The following is an 18,923-nucleotide window of genomic DNA, read 5'->3' on the forward strand; positions in this document are numbered from 1 at the left end:
CACACGTGTAACATCTTTAAGGTTTTGCTCAGTTGAATTTAATTAATCCTGCAAATAGCGTGTAAATTGTTATATTGGCTTTTTTAAAAATGATTTTCTAGTGAATTATGAACTAAACTCACAGACAGCCTTTTACCAAATTTATATACTTTTCATTTTCAAAAACTCTTGCCTACAAATTTCATAAAAAACAGTCAAATTGGTAAGCACATTACAACAAATTTGTAGAAGGTCAATTAAAACGGTTTTCGCTTTTAATAGAGTCCCTTTTATTTTAAATTATTCGAAAACTCTAGTCTTTTCTGTTTCATTACAAAATTTTATTTGTCTATATAAAATAATACTTTCTCATTAGGATACTTCAACTTAATCATTACTTATAAAATATACCTTTTATATATATATTACTTTGTATATATATTACTTTGTATATATATATTATTTTGTACTATTTTAAATGTAGTCGAAAGGAGGTATTCATTCTTATATTGAAATACATTGGACGCTGTGAGAGTTCTGGTTTTATTGCTGATCAGGTACGCAGCAGTCGGCGTCGCTGCCGCGGCACAGTTCTGCCGCAGTCGCAGTCACCGCCCACCGCCGACGCAGGCTTCGGCGTCCGACTTCTGCGGCGGCATCGGCGACGTCCGCGATTCCGATTCCAAATCCGATTCGGGCGTTTAGTTCGGTTTGGCGAGTCGAGCGTGTGCGAAGCGCTCAGAAAACCGCGCACGGAACGCACCGAAAATTCGAAGGGAATAGCTCCCAAGACGCGCGTTTTCCGAATTTGCAAATACTCAGAGTGATAGTGCGACGGCTTTTCGTTTTTTCGAGTGCATAATTATTTTACACTGTATGCTCAATGATATTGGCTTGCCAATAGCAGCTGTAGAAATAACAACAACGCGATAAGATAAAAAGCGCATAATTAAAAGTAAATAATAAAGGCACAATTGGATCTTGAGAAATGTGCAGCATGAGAAAACAAGCTATAAATAAACTTTTAAGAAAAAGTGAAATTTAAATTGAAATGGAATATTGTGGTCGAAAGTCAGCTGGTTGGAGACAAGTGAAATGAAGTGCTTAACCCATGTTCACAATTAACATATGGGTCGCATTGATATTAATGTTAATCAGGCAGCCAGATGAGCAGCAATAATATTCACAAAAACCCTCCGGGCGGACCACATTCGTTTTGCTTCTACTTTGATTTGTTTTCCCAATATTTATGGAATTTGCATTCATTTATTTGTCATTGCGGATTTGTTTACAATTTCAGTATACTGGGTAAACAAGTAATTTTGACTAATGGCACAGGCTTGCCAATGCTATACACTACATATTAAATTGATTTATCCACGCCAAAAATTACGATAAATGGAGTTTCAGTAATTCAAACAAATTTAATTGGCACTTTTATGGCTAGCACTGGGAGTAGAATTTTAATAAATCTACCCCTTAAAACGGTTATAGTTTGTGCAAGTTTAAATTCCATCTGAATTGTTTGCCCCCTTCTTAATATTTGTAATTGTCTCCCAAGCAAACAAAATACTAAGCCAGTAGCCAGATTCCAGTCGCAGTAGCCAAACGTGTTTGCTGCTGCAAAACAAAATTTGGGGAGCTTCAACCTGCATGTTATATTTGGTTTGCGTACTTTTCCAGATTCGTTTTTCGGTTCGTTTAATTGCTGTGCACCAGCAATATTTATAGAACCGGCAGTAAGCCGGGATATTGCATTTAAAGGGGCAGTAGTCCCCCTAGCAAAACCACTCCGACAAAGAACCACGCGAAGTGCAAAAAGCGTTTAAATCGATCGATGCGAGTGGACAGATCCCAAGGCACTGGAAGCCACTGGGGCAGGGTGAATGGTTCAGTGGATCACCCGGCACTGCTGACAGACGTGTTGAACTTGAAACACAATTTGTACAATTTTTTGTTGCTAATTGAAAATTGGAAAACGTTTTTGCTTGACAGTTTGTGGGGGTTTTTTTTACGGAAATATACCAGATATTTGAAAATATATGGAGTACACTTTGCATGTGCAACAGAAAAAGTGAAAGTACATATTTCCAAATTTTAAATAAGTTATCCAAAACAATTGTTTATCTCCAATAAGCAATATATAAAAAATGTTATTCTCCTAAAGTAAAAATTATACCATTGCATACTTTGCCAAATTAAACAAAACTTTGTATTTTGAAAAACTTAAATAAATGGTTTTTCTCATAATAATTTAAACTTTAGCATCGTTCTTGTTTAAAACCCTTTTTTATAATTTTGAAAAAGTAGCAAAATGTTTGTTATGGCCGTTTAGGCTATTTACATTGAGAGTATCCCAACTACCACAGCTCAAAGCTGAGTTTTCGCTATGTGCTATTGGATTTTTAAATGAAATATTCAGCATAGCTCGCTTTTTGTTTCCATTTCCTCAGTTTTGTTTTTTTTTTTCGTTTGTTCAATTCTCACAGCACATAGAGTTTAAAGTGCAAAAAATAAGTTCCACGTAAATATTTGTAAAAAGTTTCCTTGTAAATGGATCACTTTTAGCAGGCGTGAATGAATGAGCAATGTGCAATTAAACGCCCACGAATAGTGGACTTAATTTATGCTCAGCCAGTCATTTAGTTGCGACATTCAGTCACCTGTCTGAGGTGTTTGGGGTGAATCAAAACATGTTAATGGCTAATTCAGTTGATTGATTATCATATATCTGCGATGTAAATGAGTAAAGTAATTGCTAGGCAGAGTACCTTTTAATGCAGATTACTCACATACGATTTTAATTCAACTTATGAGCTTTACTTTTAAGATCAAAAATTCCTTGTTATTAGATATGGCTCTGCCTAATTCTTGAGAACAATTCCACAACAATTACGTTTTCGATTACCTAACCATGAGTATTACGCGGCGTTCAATTGTGTTTTCATTTTCTTAAAGTACAGCTAAAAATAAAAATGCTCACAAAATATGCAGCTCATATTTCTCGCACCGCAAAACCAAAACAACCAAATCAGCTTGGCCAGCACAAAACTTACCGAAAGAAATCAAAACAAAAATATTAGTCAACAAATAAGTAGAGTAGTAATGACCGCGAAGAAGGCTATTAAGAGGAGATAGAAATCGACTTAGTGATACCCTAACACCTCAACCAATCAATATATCAATATTAATTAATATGAGTCGCCTTGAAACTGGTTTTCAACTGACCAAAAACTAAAGTCCAACCAATCTGAGAAATATAAATGAATGTTTTGCTCAAACTCGACCAGTTATCCATAAATCTCACTCACTTTTAAATTAACTAAACGATCGAATTAACGACAGCTAACGGTTCCAAATCGTCAGCTTGTTCAAAACGGAAAGCAAATCGGCGTCGGTTTATTTGCATAGTTTCAGCTCCGAAAAGTAATTAAGCAACATGACCAAGTCGATGACAGCAAAAATGCCAAGGGACCGGGGGATTTCGGCGGTATACTCGGTTTACGCTCTAAAAATAGACACAACAAAACGGCAGGTGACGTTGACCAGTAAAGCAACCTATTAATAAAGCGTGAACTTCATTAGTCAGAGGCGAGATAAACAAATAAGTGAATTAGCATAAGCCGATGAACAGCTGGATAGATGTCTGATACCCATCGCGGCTTTAGGCCAATGATATGGGCGAATAGTAGATCAAATCCTCATAAATCATTCGTATCAATCATATAGAAGCCCAGAGGTCTAACGGCCCCTGAAGACAGTTCTACACGGGAAGAAAAGAAGTCTGATTTGATATGAACACAAACCATTCAATATTTTACTTTAAATTGCAGTACCAATAATTCAATTATTCAATTTATATGTAAACAACAAATGTCAATATAATATATTCAAAATGTTAATTAATTATTCAGATGTCATTAATTTCTAAACCCTCACTAAGAGAGGCTTTTGCACTACCTTTTAGAATTATAATATTACATGTTTTGGTAAAAAACATACCAATTGAAAATTCTTTCGTTTTGGTGATTGTTCAGCTTAACAAAGAATATTGCAAGTTGATATTAAAAATTTATATTAAGAAATTGGTTTTTTGTGTGTACCGATTGCTACCTGAGTGAATGATGGTGCCAGGGGCAGGGGCAAGTCGAAAACAGCGGGATGACCAGGGGTTCGCTCGGTTAATCCAAGGCACGTGTAGACTCTTAAGACCCAAAATACATACCGTACAAAAATAATAAAAAATATAAATAACAACCAAAACAAAGCCTTTTTTGTACAACAACAAAAAATGGAATTATACACTCCTCAGTCTTTTAATGAGAAAGTCTACACCGAAATCTCTGGGCAAAGCTGCAGCTCAAGCCCCTAATTGACCCATATTTTTAGTAATTTTTGGCATATGTCGAATTGTTTGTTGGCTGTCTTAAGCAGACAACCTTGAGAACTCAAGTTACAAAGGTCTAACTGGTCTCAAGCAATGATTAAATGTTTGAAAGTGTTTGGAAAATTAATATTAGAAATTAAATTTCGCAAACAATTTTTGCACATATAGTCTTATGAGAAGAGTTCCGCAAATCATAAAGAAAATATTATAAGCTCAATTACGAGGTTTTTTTTTTAATAATAGAAAAATTGGTAACGCCTTAAGGCATCAGTACGGAGCTGTAATATTTTTTTCATTAATTTCCTAAAGTCGAATGGCATTGTGTCCACTCTTTCTTCTTCGCATTATATTTATTACCATTGTTTGTTTGTCTTAGACGCTTTTTTGCCACATTTGAATGCCTTGGAGGGCTCTTTTTGTCTGAGACTATTTTTAGATATAAAAATATGTCTTCGTGGCTATAGCGACATTCGAAAGAAGTTTAATGAACGGATAGCAGTGATGGCGAATGGAAAAATTGGTCAAGAGTTAACCGAACTTGTGATGGGACCAGGAACTGTCCCCAATAAAGCGATTCGGGTTTTATATGTCGAATCATCGAATCTTCAGCGGGGCACAAAGCAATTTTTCACGTTCTTTACTTACTTTTCTAATTGCCGTTAAATTTGCAACGAATTGGAAAGCTAGGGGAATGTATTTACTAAGCGATTTAGTAATATTCAACGGCAAAAATAAGCCACTCGAATACGTGTCAGCAACAACAAAATATTACCCCGCCCAGGTGAAGGTCAAGATAATTTTAAATACCGCATTTCGGTTTATTTTTAGACCTTTTGTTTTTAAATGCATTGTCAGCTCGAAGTGGGTTCCAAAAAATTTTATTTTGTTTACGACTCTCAATCAATTAATTTGTGTTTTTTGTACACGCAAAGTTCAAGCCAAAAAAGATGTCGGCCGGGTTTGTTTAACCTGAAATTCATTTTTTTGCATCTTAATTAGCCAAATCTGTTGTTAGTCTAATTAGAAGCTCAGAAAAACTTCACTTTGTATTAAATAATTTATGGGTCTGGAAAGCAGGTGAATCTTTTGTTCGTTTAGCACGGACTTTCTAGGCCTACAAAACATTTCCATAAATTTATGAGTACTTCATTCAGTTGGAACTGGCCGCCTAAAAATAGCCTATAATTTCTTATTCATATTTTTACCCTCCTTTTACAATGGGTACATTTGTGAAAGGGTAGAGACTAACCAATTCTTATGCCTAAAAATTGTTTTAAAAAGGTTTTATTTAATAGAGAGTGTGTCTTAGCTACGACTTAAATCCCCTTCGATCGTTCTCGTTTTGGTTATTATTGCTCCGCAAACAATTTACATGCACACACAAGTGTTTTTACAGAAAAAGTTGCAATGTGGTTTTGCCCGTTGTTCACGGGTTGCATTTATAAATACGAATAGTAAATATTGGTTTGCATTTTCGGCTTCACCTTCGATTGCCATCTGTGGCTGTTCATATATTCATATATGTGCTCAAGCGTAAAGCATCTTTGAATGCTTCAATAAATTGGAGAGACAATCACAAAATAAATGTTGAAAAATTTCCTGTTGTAAAAGTGCTAATTAAAATCGATTGCCAAAAAGGGGTGAAAACATGTACGGCAATGCACGACGAACCAGTTTACTAATGAAAAGTCCGAGACGGATAATTAAATCTGAACAATCGTCGGTGATTAATAAAAATTGAACCAAACAAAACAGTGTAATTAATAACCAAAAATTTCAATTTGCCGCAGATCTCGGTGCAAAATGAATTAAGGGGGAGCCGTGCTAAGAGGGTAGTAAAAACATATGCATAAATAATGTGATCAAAATCGGTGGCAAAGAGCAACGCTTGACAAACACAAACGAGAGTAAAATCCCCAACAAAAACCAATCCGCGATGCCCCAAGCTGGCCAGGCACTGAGCCAGCTCCTGATCCTGTGCCTGCTGCAGGGACTCCTCTTTCCCAGTGCGGCCTGGTTCTACGATGCCGAGTCCGTGGGCGGAGTGGCCAGCATGGGCGCCGTGTCCGATGAGCACAGCTTCAAGACGCCGGAGACCAAGAACTCGCATAAGTCGCAGAGCACTGAACTGGTCCAGCACTTCCCCAGCTTTCCGATGTCCGATCACCGGCATCTCGGTGCCCGAAGGCAACTGGTCTTTGTGGCCCTGCTGCCCTCCGTGGAGTCGGACAACAAAAACGACTGCATCATGCCCAAGGTGCTTCCCGTGCTGGAGCTGGGCATCCGGCATGTCCAGCGAATGGGCTTCGTGGGCGGCACCCACTTCGACATCCAGCTGATATCGCGCGACACCTTCTGCTCCTCGAAGTACGGCCCGATTGGCTTCTTCGAAATCTACACCCAGTGGCCGGAGGTTAACGCCGTCTTTGGCCTGCCCTGCGAGTACGTGCTGGCCCCCATCTCGCGGTACGCCGACGTTTGGCAGGTGCCCGTCCTCACCACCGGCGGCAATGCCAAGGAGTTCAACAAGAAGTCCGAGAGCTACTCCACACTCACCCGCCTGAAGGGAGCACAGGTGAACAACCTGGGCAACGTGGTGCGGGCGATCCTCAACAGTTTCAACTGGACGCGAACCGCGTTGATCTATCAGAACGAGAACGCCAAGGTCAAGGGCAACTCAGTGTGCTTCCTCTGCCTGGCCGCCATCCACGACACCATCGAGGAGCACTCCGTCTACCAGCTGGGCTTCGACACCTCCACCTGGACCAAGGCGGACATCACGCGGATGCTCAAGAATGTGGCCATGCAAACGAGAAGTAAGTAAGGATGATGTGCATTCAAGCGTGTATTTTTGGGTTAAAGGCTGAAGGCCAGAAACACATTCTCTTTTACAAACTATATTTATTTTATTGAAGGATGCTTTTCAAAGAAAAATAATAAAAAAAAACCTTTGTATTAAGATTTCCTAATTTATTAATTATAATTCACCAGAAACTACATCTTATGTTATTAGCACAATTTTTTATTTTTTATATACTCTGTGTAACTTTTCATTTTCTGTTTTCGTTTGTATTTGCTAATAATGCTAAACCAACAAATATTTTGTTTATTTTCGTAAACGTCTTAAAAAAGTTAGGATTGCATATTTTACCTTGAAACTTATTTAATTTGTACTTATAATTAATATATTGAGATTAATCCGGACATAATTAAGGAAAAAAATGCATACAAAATTGATTTGCAAAACATATCTGTATTAAAGATCTGACAGAAACCTTGTCGTCTATGTACGCTATCTAATGCAATAGCGCTTGCCAATGCATTTGAGCAGGCACATACCCTGAACTTTGCAACCCCGTTGCGTGCAACATTGAAAACGAATTCGATCTAATTATATTTGGCAAATGTGACATAGACAAGTTCAAGAAACCAAAGCGAAAGGAAATAGACGGGCAGTTCGCTTTCGAGCAGCTCGTGAATAAATAAGTTCGATTTTATTAATAGCCAGACTTTGCTCTGTTTACTGCGGGGCGTATGAGCAATGTTTGCAGGAAGCGGTTTACGAAGTAAAATGCTGTTAATTAACTCATCTCATTGGTAAACGTTGCCACAATAAAGCCGTCAATTGTCACGCTCAGTTGACAGACACCAAATATTCGCATATCAAGCATACGCAGCGTATGTTTGATGCCCAATCTACCCTCCAAACGTCCACTGTTCCAATCGAACGCTATTATTTAATTACAGCTCACTTAATTTCGTTTATTGGCAATTAACACAGTAAACAATTACAATCGTTATGCATATTTTTTGATGTAGTCGCGGTAATACGATTCACAGTTCTATGCTAATTAAATTTTAATGGGAAAACGATGCGAGCTGAAAAGAAGATGGGGCACACACTAGTAATCGACTAGGGAATACGCTCGATGAAGTGACTAATCAAATGGCATTTTAATTGTTATGAAGTTGAATAAAAGTCCAGCAATTTAAAGCATGGCAAATAAATTTAGCCATCATAGCAAAAAGCGAATCCAATAAATTATGGCATATTTAATGTCTTTTTAAATAACACATAATTATGGCTACATTGTGCCTGGAATAGTAATCAAAATTCGGTATATAGAATCTTATTTTTGCCATGCCGACAAAGAAAGTTTAATTATTTTGTATGACTACGTCTAACAATAGAACTGAGTTCAAGGACACTTTCTTTATAAAGTACCCAAAAATGATCACTCGTTTTTGAAATAAATTTGAACGTGATATGTATTTTTAATATTCTAATGATTTATTGTCAATTGAATTCCAAACAGCAGAATTAAACTCTCAGGAAAGTAAATTTTTATAATTTTTTTTATTCGTAATTAAAGCTTTCAAGTGTTCTCTTTTTTATACCCTTGCAGAGGGTATTATAATTTCAGTCAGAAGTTTGCAACGCAGTGAAGGAGACATCTCCGACCCTATAAAATATATATATTCTTGATCAGCATCACTAGTAGAGTCGATCTAGCCATGTCCGTCTGTCCGTCTGTCCGTCTGTCAGTCTGTCCGTCTGTCCGTCCGTTTATATGCAAACTAGTCTCTCAGTTTTAAAGCTATCTGCATGAAACTTTCCCAAAAGTTGTCTTTCTATTGCAGGTAGTATATAAGTCGGAACGAGCCGGATCGGACGACTATAGCATATAGCTCCCATAGGAACAATCGGAAAAATAAATGAAAACAAATTATAACTTTGCTGTTTTTTAATTTTTTGTTTAGTTCTTCGACGTTTAGTAATGGTTAAATATTTCCGATTTACGGTTTAAATTTCATCAAAATCGGACGACTATAGCATATAGCTCCCATAGGAACAATCGGAAAAATAAATGAAAAAAATTATAACTTTTCTGTTTTTTAATTTTTTGTTTAGTCCTTCGACATTTAGTAAAGGTTAAATATTTCCGATTTACGGTTTAAATTATATCAAAATCAGACGACTATAGCATATAGCTGCCATAGGAACGATCGGAAAAATAAATGAAAAAAATTATAACTTTGCTGTTTTTTAATTTTTTGTTTAGTCCTTCGACATTTAGTAATGGTTAAATATTTTCGATTTACGGTTTAAATTATATCAAAATCAGACGACTATAGCATATAGCTCCCATAGGAACAATCGGAAAAATAAATGAAAAAAACTATAACTTTTCTGTTTTTTAATTTTTTGTTCAGTTCTTCGACATATAGCAATGGTTTAATATTTCAGAATTATGGTTTAGATTTTATCAAAATCGGACGTCTATGTCATATAGATCCCATAGAAATAATAAAAATATAAAAAATAACTATCAAATAATTGAGCTGCTAATCATCATAGCTTCAATGTTTTTAAACATATACGCAGTAAATCAAAATTTTAATGTTTTCAAAAATGTTAAATTCTTGCAATAGCTGCAAGGGTATATGAATTTCGGCTTGCCGAAGTTTGCTTTCTTTCTTGTTTATTCGTAATTTGATATCTTCCTGTAGTCTTTGTTTACTCCGATTGCCTTTTGTTGGTTTAAAAGATTTGTATTGCATTCAATTGATTTATTATTTAATTAAATAAACAGTGAGAGTCAACACAAGGTTTTCATCCTGCGATTATGACTCACAGTACAATATTTGACTCTCAACCATATTTATTCGTAATAAAAACCATATCGACACATAAAACATAAATTACTTCATCTTCGAATGACACCATTGACAGCTCGTAGGAAGACAGCAGCAGCAAAAGCTCATATGTACTATTTAAACGCAGGGGGAGCAAATAAAAAAAGTAAAAATTGTATAATTAAATCAAGTCAATTGCACGTTTTTGCAATGAACTTGAAATTGTCTGGTCCACTTCTGTTTGTATTTCTTTTATCCATCTTCCAAGTAATTACATTTAAGCGAGAAAAGGCAAAATATGACGTAGAAAATTGTAGAGAGACAATACAAAATTGCAGTTGATTGTCTTATGTGCACAAATGGGCTGATATCTATCTATCAATAAAGGCAAGGGTTTCACAATTAATGTAGCACTTGTTTGCAACATATTTGACAAGCAAATACGCTAGCTTATTTGCATATCATGCCTGCTGCACCACACGTTGTATGTGAAATTACATTTGTCAGCTTATGGAGTGCCACATGGCTGCACTGATAAGCAATTTGTAATTGATAAAATTAACATTTTCTTTGTGCGAAATCAAATTTTAGATTTGAGGTTTATAATTCCTTGATATTTATATATGAGCAGCTAGGTACCCAATTACGGATTACTCAAATAATTTACAGAACTTACAAATGGTATTTAATATAATTAAACGACTGTAACGCTTTTAAAACCATTTAGCTTATGATCCATTTTAGGGTAAATGTTGTTAAATATAGACAAGGTAGTAAGCATTTTTGCAGTAGTGACAAACAATGAAACTTTTTAATTCAAACTAGGCTTAGCTCGAAGAACTTTGTATATTTATATAGTAGAATCTGTTATCAGATAGAAAGTTAAGACCACTTCAGCCTGAAAAAGAGTAAAAAAAATATTAAATTTTAATTTTGCTTCAGTTAAGCCTAAAAATAAATTGTTCACCCAATCTCTTCTGCTCCGTAACGTTTCGAAAACTCTTTCAAGTACTGTCAAACACATATCAACTTGAAAGTGAAGCCCCATTAAGATCTCTGGGTTATAATTTAAGAAACAATGTGTTTTTGTGTGCTTCCCTTTCGGAATTACGTTTTGCACTCGCTGACGTCAAGGAAACTGACAAGTTTACAAGTCTCATTTCAGACGAGAGAAGCTCGACAAGTTTTTAATAAATTAATACATTTTTAATGACAAGAGCGTTGTCTCGGCTGCTAGCTTCCAGAAAGAAGACGAAAATACCACTTTTTTTTATCTCGTTTTGACTGTTTCTTTTTTTTTCTGTCCCGTGTCTTTTTGCAGTTGTCATAATGTGCGCCGATCCGCAGTCGATACGTCAAATTATGCTGACAGCCGAGGAGTTGAACATGATCGATAGCGGCGAATATGTTTTCATCAATATTGAATTATTTTCGCGGTGAGTACCTCAACTCTAAACAAATGTATGAATTACTTAACAAAGTCAGGCACTCACACTTTTTCGGACAAAAGTTGGTAATTTATGGCAATTGCCGAACAATTTGCTGCCTTTCACTTTGATCAAACAAAAATGGGGAAAAAATCCACGCGCAATATCGAAAAAATATTCTTTACAAACTGCGCATGAGCAGCATTAGTCAAGGTTGTTAATGTTATGAAATGTACCATGCGAGCTCCATAAATAGCTTCTGCATTTACCACACAATAGCCTAACTATTTTTAAATTGAGGAAACTCCACATTTCGGCACATGGCAGATCGATTAAAGCCAGTCAACCTCCGTACCCGAACAATGGACGACAAGCAAAGTGCCCACCTCAGACTCAGACTCAGGTTCAGAATTCTACTTCGACTCCGAGCCATATTTATTATGATTATCCACAAACAATTGTGCTGAGTAATGCCACAGCTTCTTTGTTCGCCCGCGAGCTCACAACCGTTTTAGCCAGCTCTTTGTTTGACCCGCTTAAAGGCGAGTAGATCCATTCCAGGAGAAACACAACCAGTTAACTGGGAAAATCTAAAGAAGAGACGCTCAGGATCATTTTCTTTATAATATAACTCAATCTAATTGCAATCGAATTACATTTGCATGTGCACCAAATGCACTGCACTCTAATCGCTCGACCTTCATGACACTGGCAATCAATGGAAAATGCTGCGTATATACAATAAACACTAATCTATATATTTGTGCATTAAAGCTTGTGTGAATGCCGGTATATACATTGGATTAGCTAATCAATTTCCTGCTTTTAAGGCTCAAATCAAACAGACTAAAAGATAGTCAACCTATTAATAGAATCCCTTTCGAAATTCTGGGTGGATTCAGTTATTATTATCAAATAATAAAATAACTTTTAATGATTCATTGATATATTTACGAAAACTAATAGACAATAACTTTACTTCAAAAAAATAGATAAATGAATAACCTGGCTTAAATAGTTTTCTTCCCTTGAAAGTTTTCTTCTATTCGAACTTTTCGTTCATTAATACCCCACCGAGTCGTGAAAATCTTGCAACTTTACAGCTTTAGCATTTATAGTATAACATATCAATTTTTACAATTTTTCTAGCCGCTAACATTGAAGCAAGCGAAACACATGCACACTGCAGCTGATAACAGGGTAAATGAGATCGGGGAGGGGCTAATCAATTTCAAATGCATTTACATAGAATCAAACTGAAAAGTGTCGGCAAGTTTAAATGTGTGGTGGATCCGCACAGTTTACAATTCTATTTATAAACAATTTATGACGCGTATCAATAGCTGGTAACAAACTTAGACCGAAGGCGAGACAAAGGAAAATTAAAACGGCAATGATAAGAAAAATCTGAAATAAAAAGGGGAACGAAAAATATTAATACACGAAAAATAATTAAAAAGAGTAGTGGGAACAGTAAAAACCACATAAAGTGTGGACTCTATTCGTTTAATACTTTTTAGTAAAAAGTGGGAACTTTAAACAAGGTTATTTTGTTAGTACTGTTTAACGTAGGAACAAATTGTTCCTTTTATTTAATATACTCTTCATGTTTAACTAAATGTCGAATAACGGTCAGCTAATATTATACATAAAAACCAATAGCATTGCTACTTTTTATGAATGATGTTTATTTGTTTGTTGGTTTTACGCTCATATATTAAACTAAATAAACCTTGAATTACAAAAAGTTCATCGTTTCGAGCGACTTCTTTACTTACATATTCCCATACTGATAGTGATTTCATTTATTACTATTTTCACATTCAAGGGTTCAATATCTGACGTCGCAGCCTTGGTACGATAAGAACGATACGGATTTAAATAATGAGCGTGCCCAGAAGGCCTACACCGCCATGCTGACCGTAACCCCCAAACAGCCGAACGACAACGAGTACACCCGGGTCTCCAATGAGGTGAGTTTTTGGCGCGGGCCAGTTAAAGCTGCAGCTGGGATGTTACGGGACGATGCCTGCATTTGCATGGAAATGGATGTGGAAGCCAATTTGAAAATTTTTGCAGATTTCTTTTGTTTTTCTCCCTTTTTGCACCTTTTTTGGCCAGCCTCATGCATACTCAATTCAGATGCACGTTCCCTCTCCCATCAGCAGCCCATTTTGCATGGCAACAGGCGACAACCGGCGGGCGAGGGGCGATGGGCCATGGGCGGGGAATTGTAAACATTTTTCTGTTGATACATGGTAAATTTGCAACAAACAAAGGCGACAACACATAAGAGCATTTACTGACCAGCTTCTACCCGAAGAGCCATTGAAAAGCAGACCCAGCCACCTGCAAGCCGAGTGAATTTGCTGTTGCAGTTTATGATAAGGGGCTACCTCTGAATTGGCTTCTATAGACTCCAGCTCATCTGGCTAATGACAGTTGGCTTTCCACGTATCTGTTAGATACTTAACCCATTGAGGGAAGGAGATAAATTGCATGTTAATGATGCAAATCTGTTTGGTAGTCTGGGGTACCCTTTCAGCACGAAGTTAAACAATAACCTTTAAGAAACAAATGAGAGATATACCTTCAGTCAAAATGACTTAAAATATTTTATTATCCATAAAAAAAAGAGCTATAGAAATCTCTTTTTGCTTTAAATTTTGTACAACCCAATTAGATCCCCTAAATAATGTTTTACTAGATTATTACAAGATTAGGGGGCTTAAAAATAGTGTTTCAGCATAGCTATGTTTTGTAGGATTTTAATAAATTTGTTTTTAGTTTCATTAGGTAGCTGCTTGATTTTAAATACAGTACTCTGTGTTCCTTTAGCACAGCGATTTTACTTTCTTTGCCAACTAAATTACAATCTATTTGAGTGCATTTAGTTGTAAATAATTGACAGGACTCAGGTAGGAAACTGGCTTACGAGCTCGCAACATTTTCCATCGCCATTCTTTAAGGATTGCAGCTTAAATCGTCTGCTTTCTTGGCAGAAACTCACGCCCAGTGGGCACATGCAACCGCATCTCCGGACCCTAAATCCCGGCATCGCCTCTTGTCAAAGCAGAATGGCCAACGAAATCCGCCAGTGGCACTTCGGAGTGCGGTGTGCAATAATTTCCACATGGATTGTGACAAAACGTCCTAGACCAGAACCGTTGTCTTCCTTCCTTCCTTTCGGCATTCCAAACGAGCGAACGCGTAATTGAATTTTCACAATTAAAGGGAAAATGGATAACAGAATGCCCCTTGGCGACGCATAGCAAGGGGGTTGGAGAAAAGGGGCAAGATAACTGCCAACTGAAGGGAGATTAATGCGTTTGCGATTTGCCCCTTTGCCATTCACAGATCAAAGCCATTGCCGCGGAGAAGTACAACTACACGTTTAGCGACAACGAGCCGATTTCGGCATTCGTGACCTCCTTCTTCGACGGAGTGCTCCTCTACGCCAACGCCCTGAACGAGAGCATCCGCGAGGATCCCACGATGCTGACGCGTCCCATCAACGGCACCGACATGGTGCGGCGCATGTGGAACCGCAGCTTCACCGGCATCACTGGCAACGTGACCATCGACGCCAATGGCGACCGCTTGTCCGCCTACTCGCTGCTGGACATGAACCCCACCACGGGGCGATTCGAGATCGTGGCCCACTTCCTGCACAACCGGCTGGAGTTCGAGGCCAACAAGGAGATCCACTGGGCTGGAGATCGGGAGGAGGCGCCACCGGACCGACCCAGTTGCGGCTACGATGGTGCCCTGTGCCCCGATAATTGTAAGTAGCAATAAACTCTGAACTCTGATCGTAATGGATAAAAAATTGATCATTAAATAACAAAGCCAAACTTTTTAAAATTAAGTATAAAATACTTGGAGAATTCCCGATCCTTCGTTTGAAAAATTTTAGCATACTTTCTGGTGCATATAGGCAGTATTCTCTAGGTGAAAATAAATTTTAAAAAATATTCACTTTGTCTCTAAAACGCGATGTTTTTTTTAACTATTCAATGTCCAATTTTTCAGCCCTACCTGGCTATGCGATATTGTCGATTGTTCTCGGTACCATGGTGGTCGTGATGGCCGTGTGCTTTTACTTCGGCTACCGACACTACATCGCCGAGGCGGAGATCAACTCGATGAGCTGGAAGGTGTCGCTGGAGGACGTGATGTTCCGGGATGCGGCAGAGCGCGGTCTGCGCGGCTCATTTCACTCGTTGGTCAAGCAGAGCTCCCAGCTCACCCTGATGTCCGAGGACATGGTGTCCATCAACGGGGACCGTCAGATCTTCATCCCTGTGGGCATGTTCCGCAAGAGCAAGGTGGCCATCAAACCGGTGGAGGTGGACAATGTGCAGGCCCTGCTCACACGCAGCCTGATGCTGGAGCTGAAGCGGATGAAGGACCTGCAGCACGACCACTTGGTCAAGTTCTACGGTGCGTGTCTGGACCAGCGACGGAGCTTCCTGCTGACCGAGTACTGTCCCAAGGGCTCGCTGCAGGACATCCTCGAGAACGAGCAGTTCCAGCTGGACTGGATGTTCCGCCTGTCGCTGATGCACGACATCGTGCGCGGCATGCAGTTCCTGCACAGCTCCGAAATCCGCTCGCACGGCAACCTCAAGTCCTCCAACTGCGTGGTCGACTCCCGGTTCGTGCTCAAGATCACCGACTTTGGGCTGCACACCCTGCGGCGGACGCGATTCGACACGGGCAGCGACGGGGGCAACTGCAACAGTCACGCCTACTGGAGCAGTAAGTACACAGAAACAAATTGATGAGAAATGATACTCGTTTTGATGAAACACAATATCAACTTGGTGTTAATACTTAGGAAAAGTCACTGTTTTTATACTTTTAACATCAATTAATAGTAAAAACGTGTTTGGTTGACCTAAGAATATTAATTAACTCACAAAAATGCTCATCCTGATACCGATTAAAGTTATACTTAAGAAATCAAAACGATTTAATTTCTGACAAGTCAATATTCGCTAAATATTGGATTTTTAAAGTTGTACACTAATAAGGAAACCAAATGTTTTGCATAGAAACCGTTTTAAATGCAATATGTTTCCACGTTACTTCGAATATTTAATCATGCAATTTAAAATGATGATATTGTATATAAATACGAAATATGGGATATTAATTTTTACTATACCATTTTTTTCATCAGTGTACAAAATAGTCGGTTTATAAAGATGGATGGTCAAAATATACCTACTTTTGTAATTCTGGCATGCATTTATTTATGAAATCTACAATTAAGCAATTGTACCCTATTTAACATTCTATAGTTAATAATGTAGGGAAATATTTAACAAAACATTTAAAAAGTTTATACACCTTTACGATTATTAATTGGTTTATTTTGAAATGCTAATGGTGGTAAACTAAAATGACAAACATTTTTTCTCTTTGTGCAGAGCTTCTGTGGACAGCCCCCGAACTTCTGAAATTGGAACACAACCGAGCGCCCGAGGGAACCCAGAAAGGTGACGTCTACGCCTTTGGAATCATTGTGCACGAGATAACCACTCGACAAGGTCCCTTTTACCTGGGCAGGTGTGCGTATGAGAAGTCGCCGCAAGGTATGCTACGCAAGTGTTTCAAATCCTTCGTCCTTTCACCTCCACTCATCCCCATGTCCTTTCGCCTAACCGTTTTCGTGTTGCGTTCGATTTTGTCTGTGTGGAATTTTAATGGCAGATTTTTGCACATTTTGTGGTTACTCGCTTCGTCAGTTGGCCACTCGGTTGGTGGCAGTGGTTGTGGGTAAGGGCGGAGGCTCAAGCTAGCACTGAACGTGCTGCAAAATCAACGGTTGAAAGAGTGGCAGCTTTCACTTAACTCCCGTGCAACCAGAGAATGTCAATGCCAAGAATAATGGATTATGTCGATTATATAAAATAATGCAAAACAGTATTTATGAGGTCATTAAAAAAAGGACCTTTAATCTTTATATATTTAGGTAAATTTAATTCAATTGAATAACAGCGAAGATTTAAGATTAAATCTGGAATATTGAAAAAACCGAAATACATCAAAGTTTTAACTTTTTTGAATTTATTTTTCCGTTTCCTCCTATGGAAGCTGTATGATATAGTCGCTTGATCCGGCTCGTTCCTACTAACTTACAAGCTGCAACAGAAAGACAACTTTTGGAAAAGACTCATGTAGATAGATTTAAAACTGGGAAACACTCGCCTTTGGCAATCCTTAAAGGAAAAAGGATTGTTTTAAAATACAAACGAAAAACCAACTATCGCAATAATTTTAAATTTATTATTGCTTTTGGTATTGAAGGTAATTTTACGTATAGACAATTTAAAAAATTCCCTAGGTAATTTTTTTTTTCAATGCGCTTGCTTTTACCTTTTTTCACCGCTGTTTAAAATTGATGCACCCAATCCCAAGCCTCGTTGAACTACAGGCCAACTTTCAGACCTGCGCCGATTTCAATTGGCGGCCAAAACTTTTCCTTCGAGTTTGCACTTGACGAATTCATCAAATTAGGCCGTGACTGCGCCAGGGAGTCAAACCAGTCTTTTGGAACAGCCACTAGGCTACCGCCGAAATCAACTTTCGCAGCAAGGACTTGTCAAGAGTCATGTCTGCATACGAGTTTAATTGCGGTCTCGACGCACTGGAAATCGAAATCAAAGTGCAGCCTGGGCCGGAAAAGTTGATATCCCCAAGTGGGGACCAAAAGGCAAATCACGAACTCTTCTTGCGATTCGGCACGTCCTGGCAGCTGGAGTCGTGGCCGAGATGCCAGCCGCAGCTGAATGGCAAAAGGGCCCAACAGCCGGGTAGATTCCTCCTGGCTTTGCTCTTATCCTTGTCCTTTGGCCCACTGGCTTCCTTATCCTTTTTGCTGTTTGTCCTGTTTGTCCGGTTTGTCCTGCTTGCCTTGTTTGAATCATTGACCCCAGGAGTTTCCTGCCAAGCCTGGTAATATTGCTTCTGTTGAACCTCCAGTTTGCGGAGCCACTCGATGCGTGATCTTCCCCAGCCTCTGTGGGAAATAGAGCCAGGTGGCGACTTCTCGCAGCAACCAAACACTACTTCAGCATCGGTGGGTTCGATCTTGCCATCCATGCCTCCGCTCTGTCGCCTCCTAGACTTAGAGGTCCTCTTCTTTGGGCCGTTGGACATGTTCCAGATCAGATCCTCGAGTTGGCTCTTGGTCAGCTGCTCCTTTCGTCGGCAGATGAGCTGCAGCAGGAGTTCGTGCTGGTGACAAGGCCTCAAAACTCGAGGTTTCTGTGGTTTTGCCTGGGCAAACAGACTGACCAGTTCCAAGTACTGATTTCCGGTGCACATCTCGGTTTGTGTTTTCGTGTCCGTGTGGTGAATCTGCCTGGCGAATAGTACCAGTCTGGTGTTGACATAAAATTACACTTAACACTAATAATTTACATTACCAACTTGTACGAAATAAATTTTGAATTGAAGACTTATTCAAGGGTTTCTCTTGTCTC

The 18,923-nt window shown here is 38.5% G+C and overlaps 2 protein-coding genes across 5 annotated transcripts in view; one reads left to right on the plus strand and one right to left on the minus strand.

Annotated features, from left to right (window-relative positions):
• LOC108140649 (atrial natriuretic peptide receptor 1) overlaps window positions 1-18,923 on the plus strand; it is a 43,431-nt gene that overhangs the window by 21,544 nt on the left and 2,964 nt on the right. Inside the window, exons 1-7 of one of the 4 annotated variants that reach the window (XM_017263576.2) lie at window positions 684-934; window positions 6,157-7,182; window positions 11,325-11,439; window positions 13,259-13,403; window positions 14,788-15,214; window positions 15,463-16,191; window positions 16,866-17,030. In XM_017263576.2, the coding sequence (XP_017119065.1) occupies window positions 6,303-7,182; window positions 11,325-11,439; window positions 13,259-13,403; window positions 14,788-15,214; window positions 15,463-16,191; window positions 16,866-17,030 (2,461 nt within the window). In that variant the 5' untranslated portion in view covers window positions 684-934; window positions 6,157-6,302. Of the gene's footprint in view, window positions 1-683; window positions 935-1,095; window positions 1,288-6,156; window positions 7,183-11,324; window positions 11,440-13,258; window positions 13,404-14,787; window positions 15,215-15,462; window positions 16,192-16,865; window positions 17,031-18,923 lie in introns of those variants that run through there. The other 3 variants (XM_017263577.2, XM_041709159.1, XM_017263575.2) reach the window with 3 other exon arrangements.
• On the minus strand, window positions 18,114-18,906 carry LOC108140651. The gene has a single exon (XM_017263579.2). It carries the CDS (start codon window positions 18,763-18,765, stop codon window positions 18,157-18,159), a length of 609 nt encoding a protein of 202 aa, XP_017119068.1. The 5' UTR covers window positions 18,766-18,906; the 3' UTR covers window positions 18,114-18,156.

The sequence above is a fragment of the Drosophila elegans genome, unplaced genomic scaffold (genome assembly GCF_018152505.1).
Source record: "Drosophila elegans isolate 14027-0461.03 unplaced genomic scaffold, ASM1815250v1 contig_476, whole genome shotgun sequence".
Classification (NCBI taxonomy): domain Eukaryota; kingdom Metazoa; phylum Arthropoda; class Insecta; order Diptera; family Drosophilidae; genus Drosophila; species Drosophila elegans.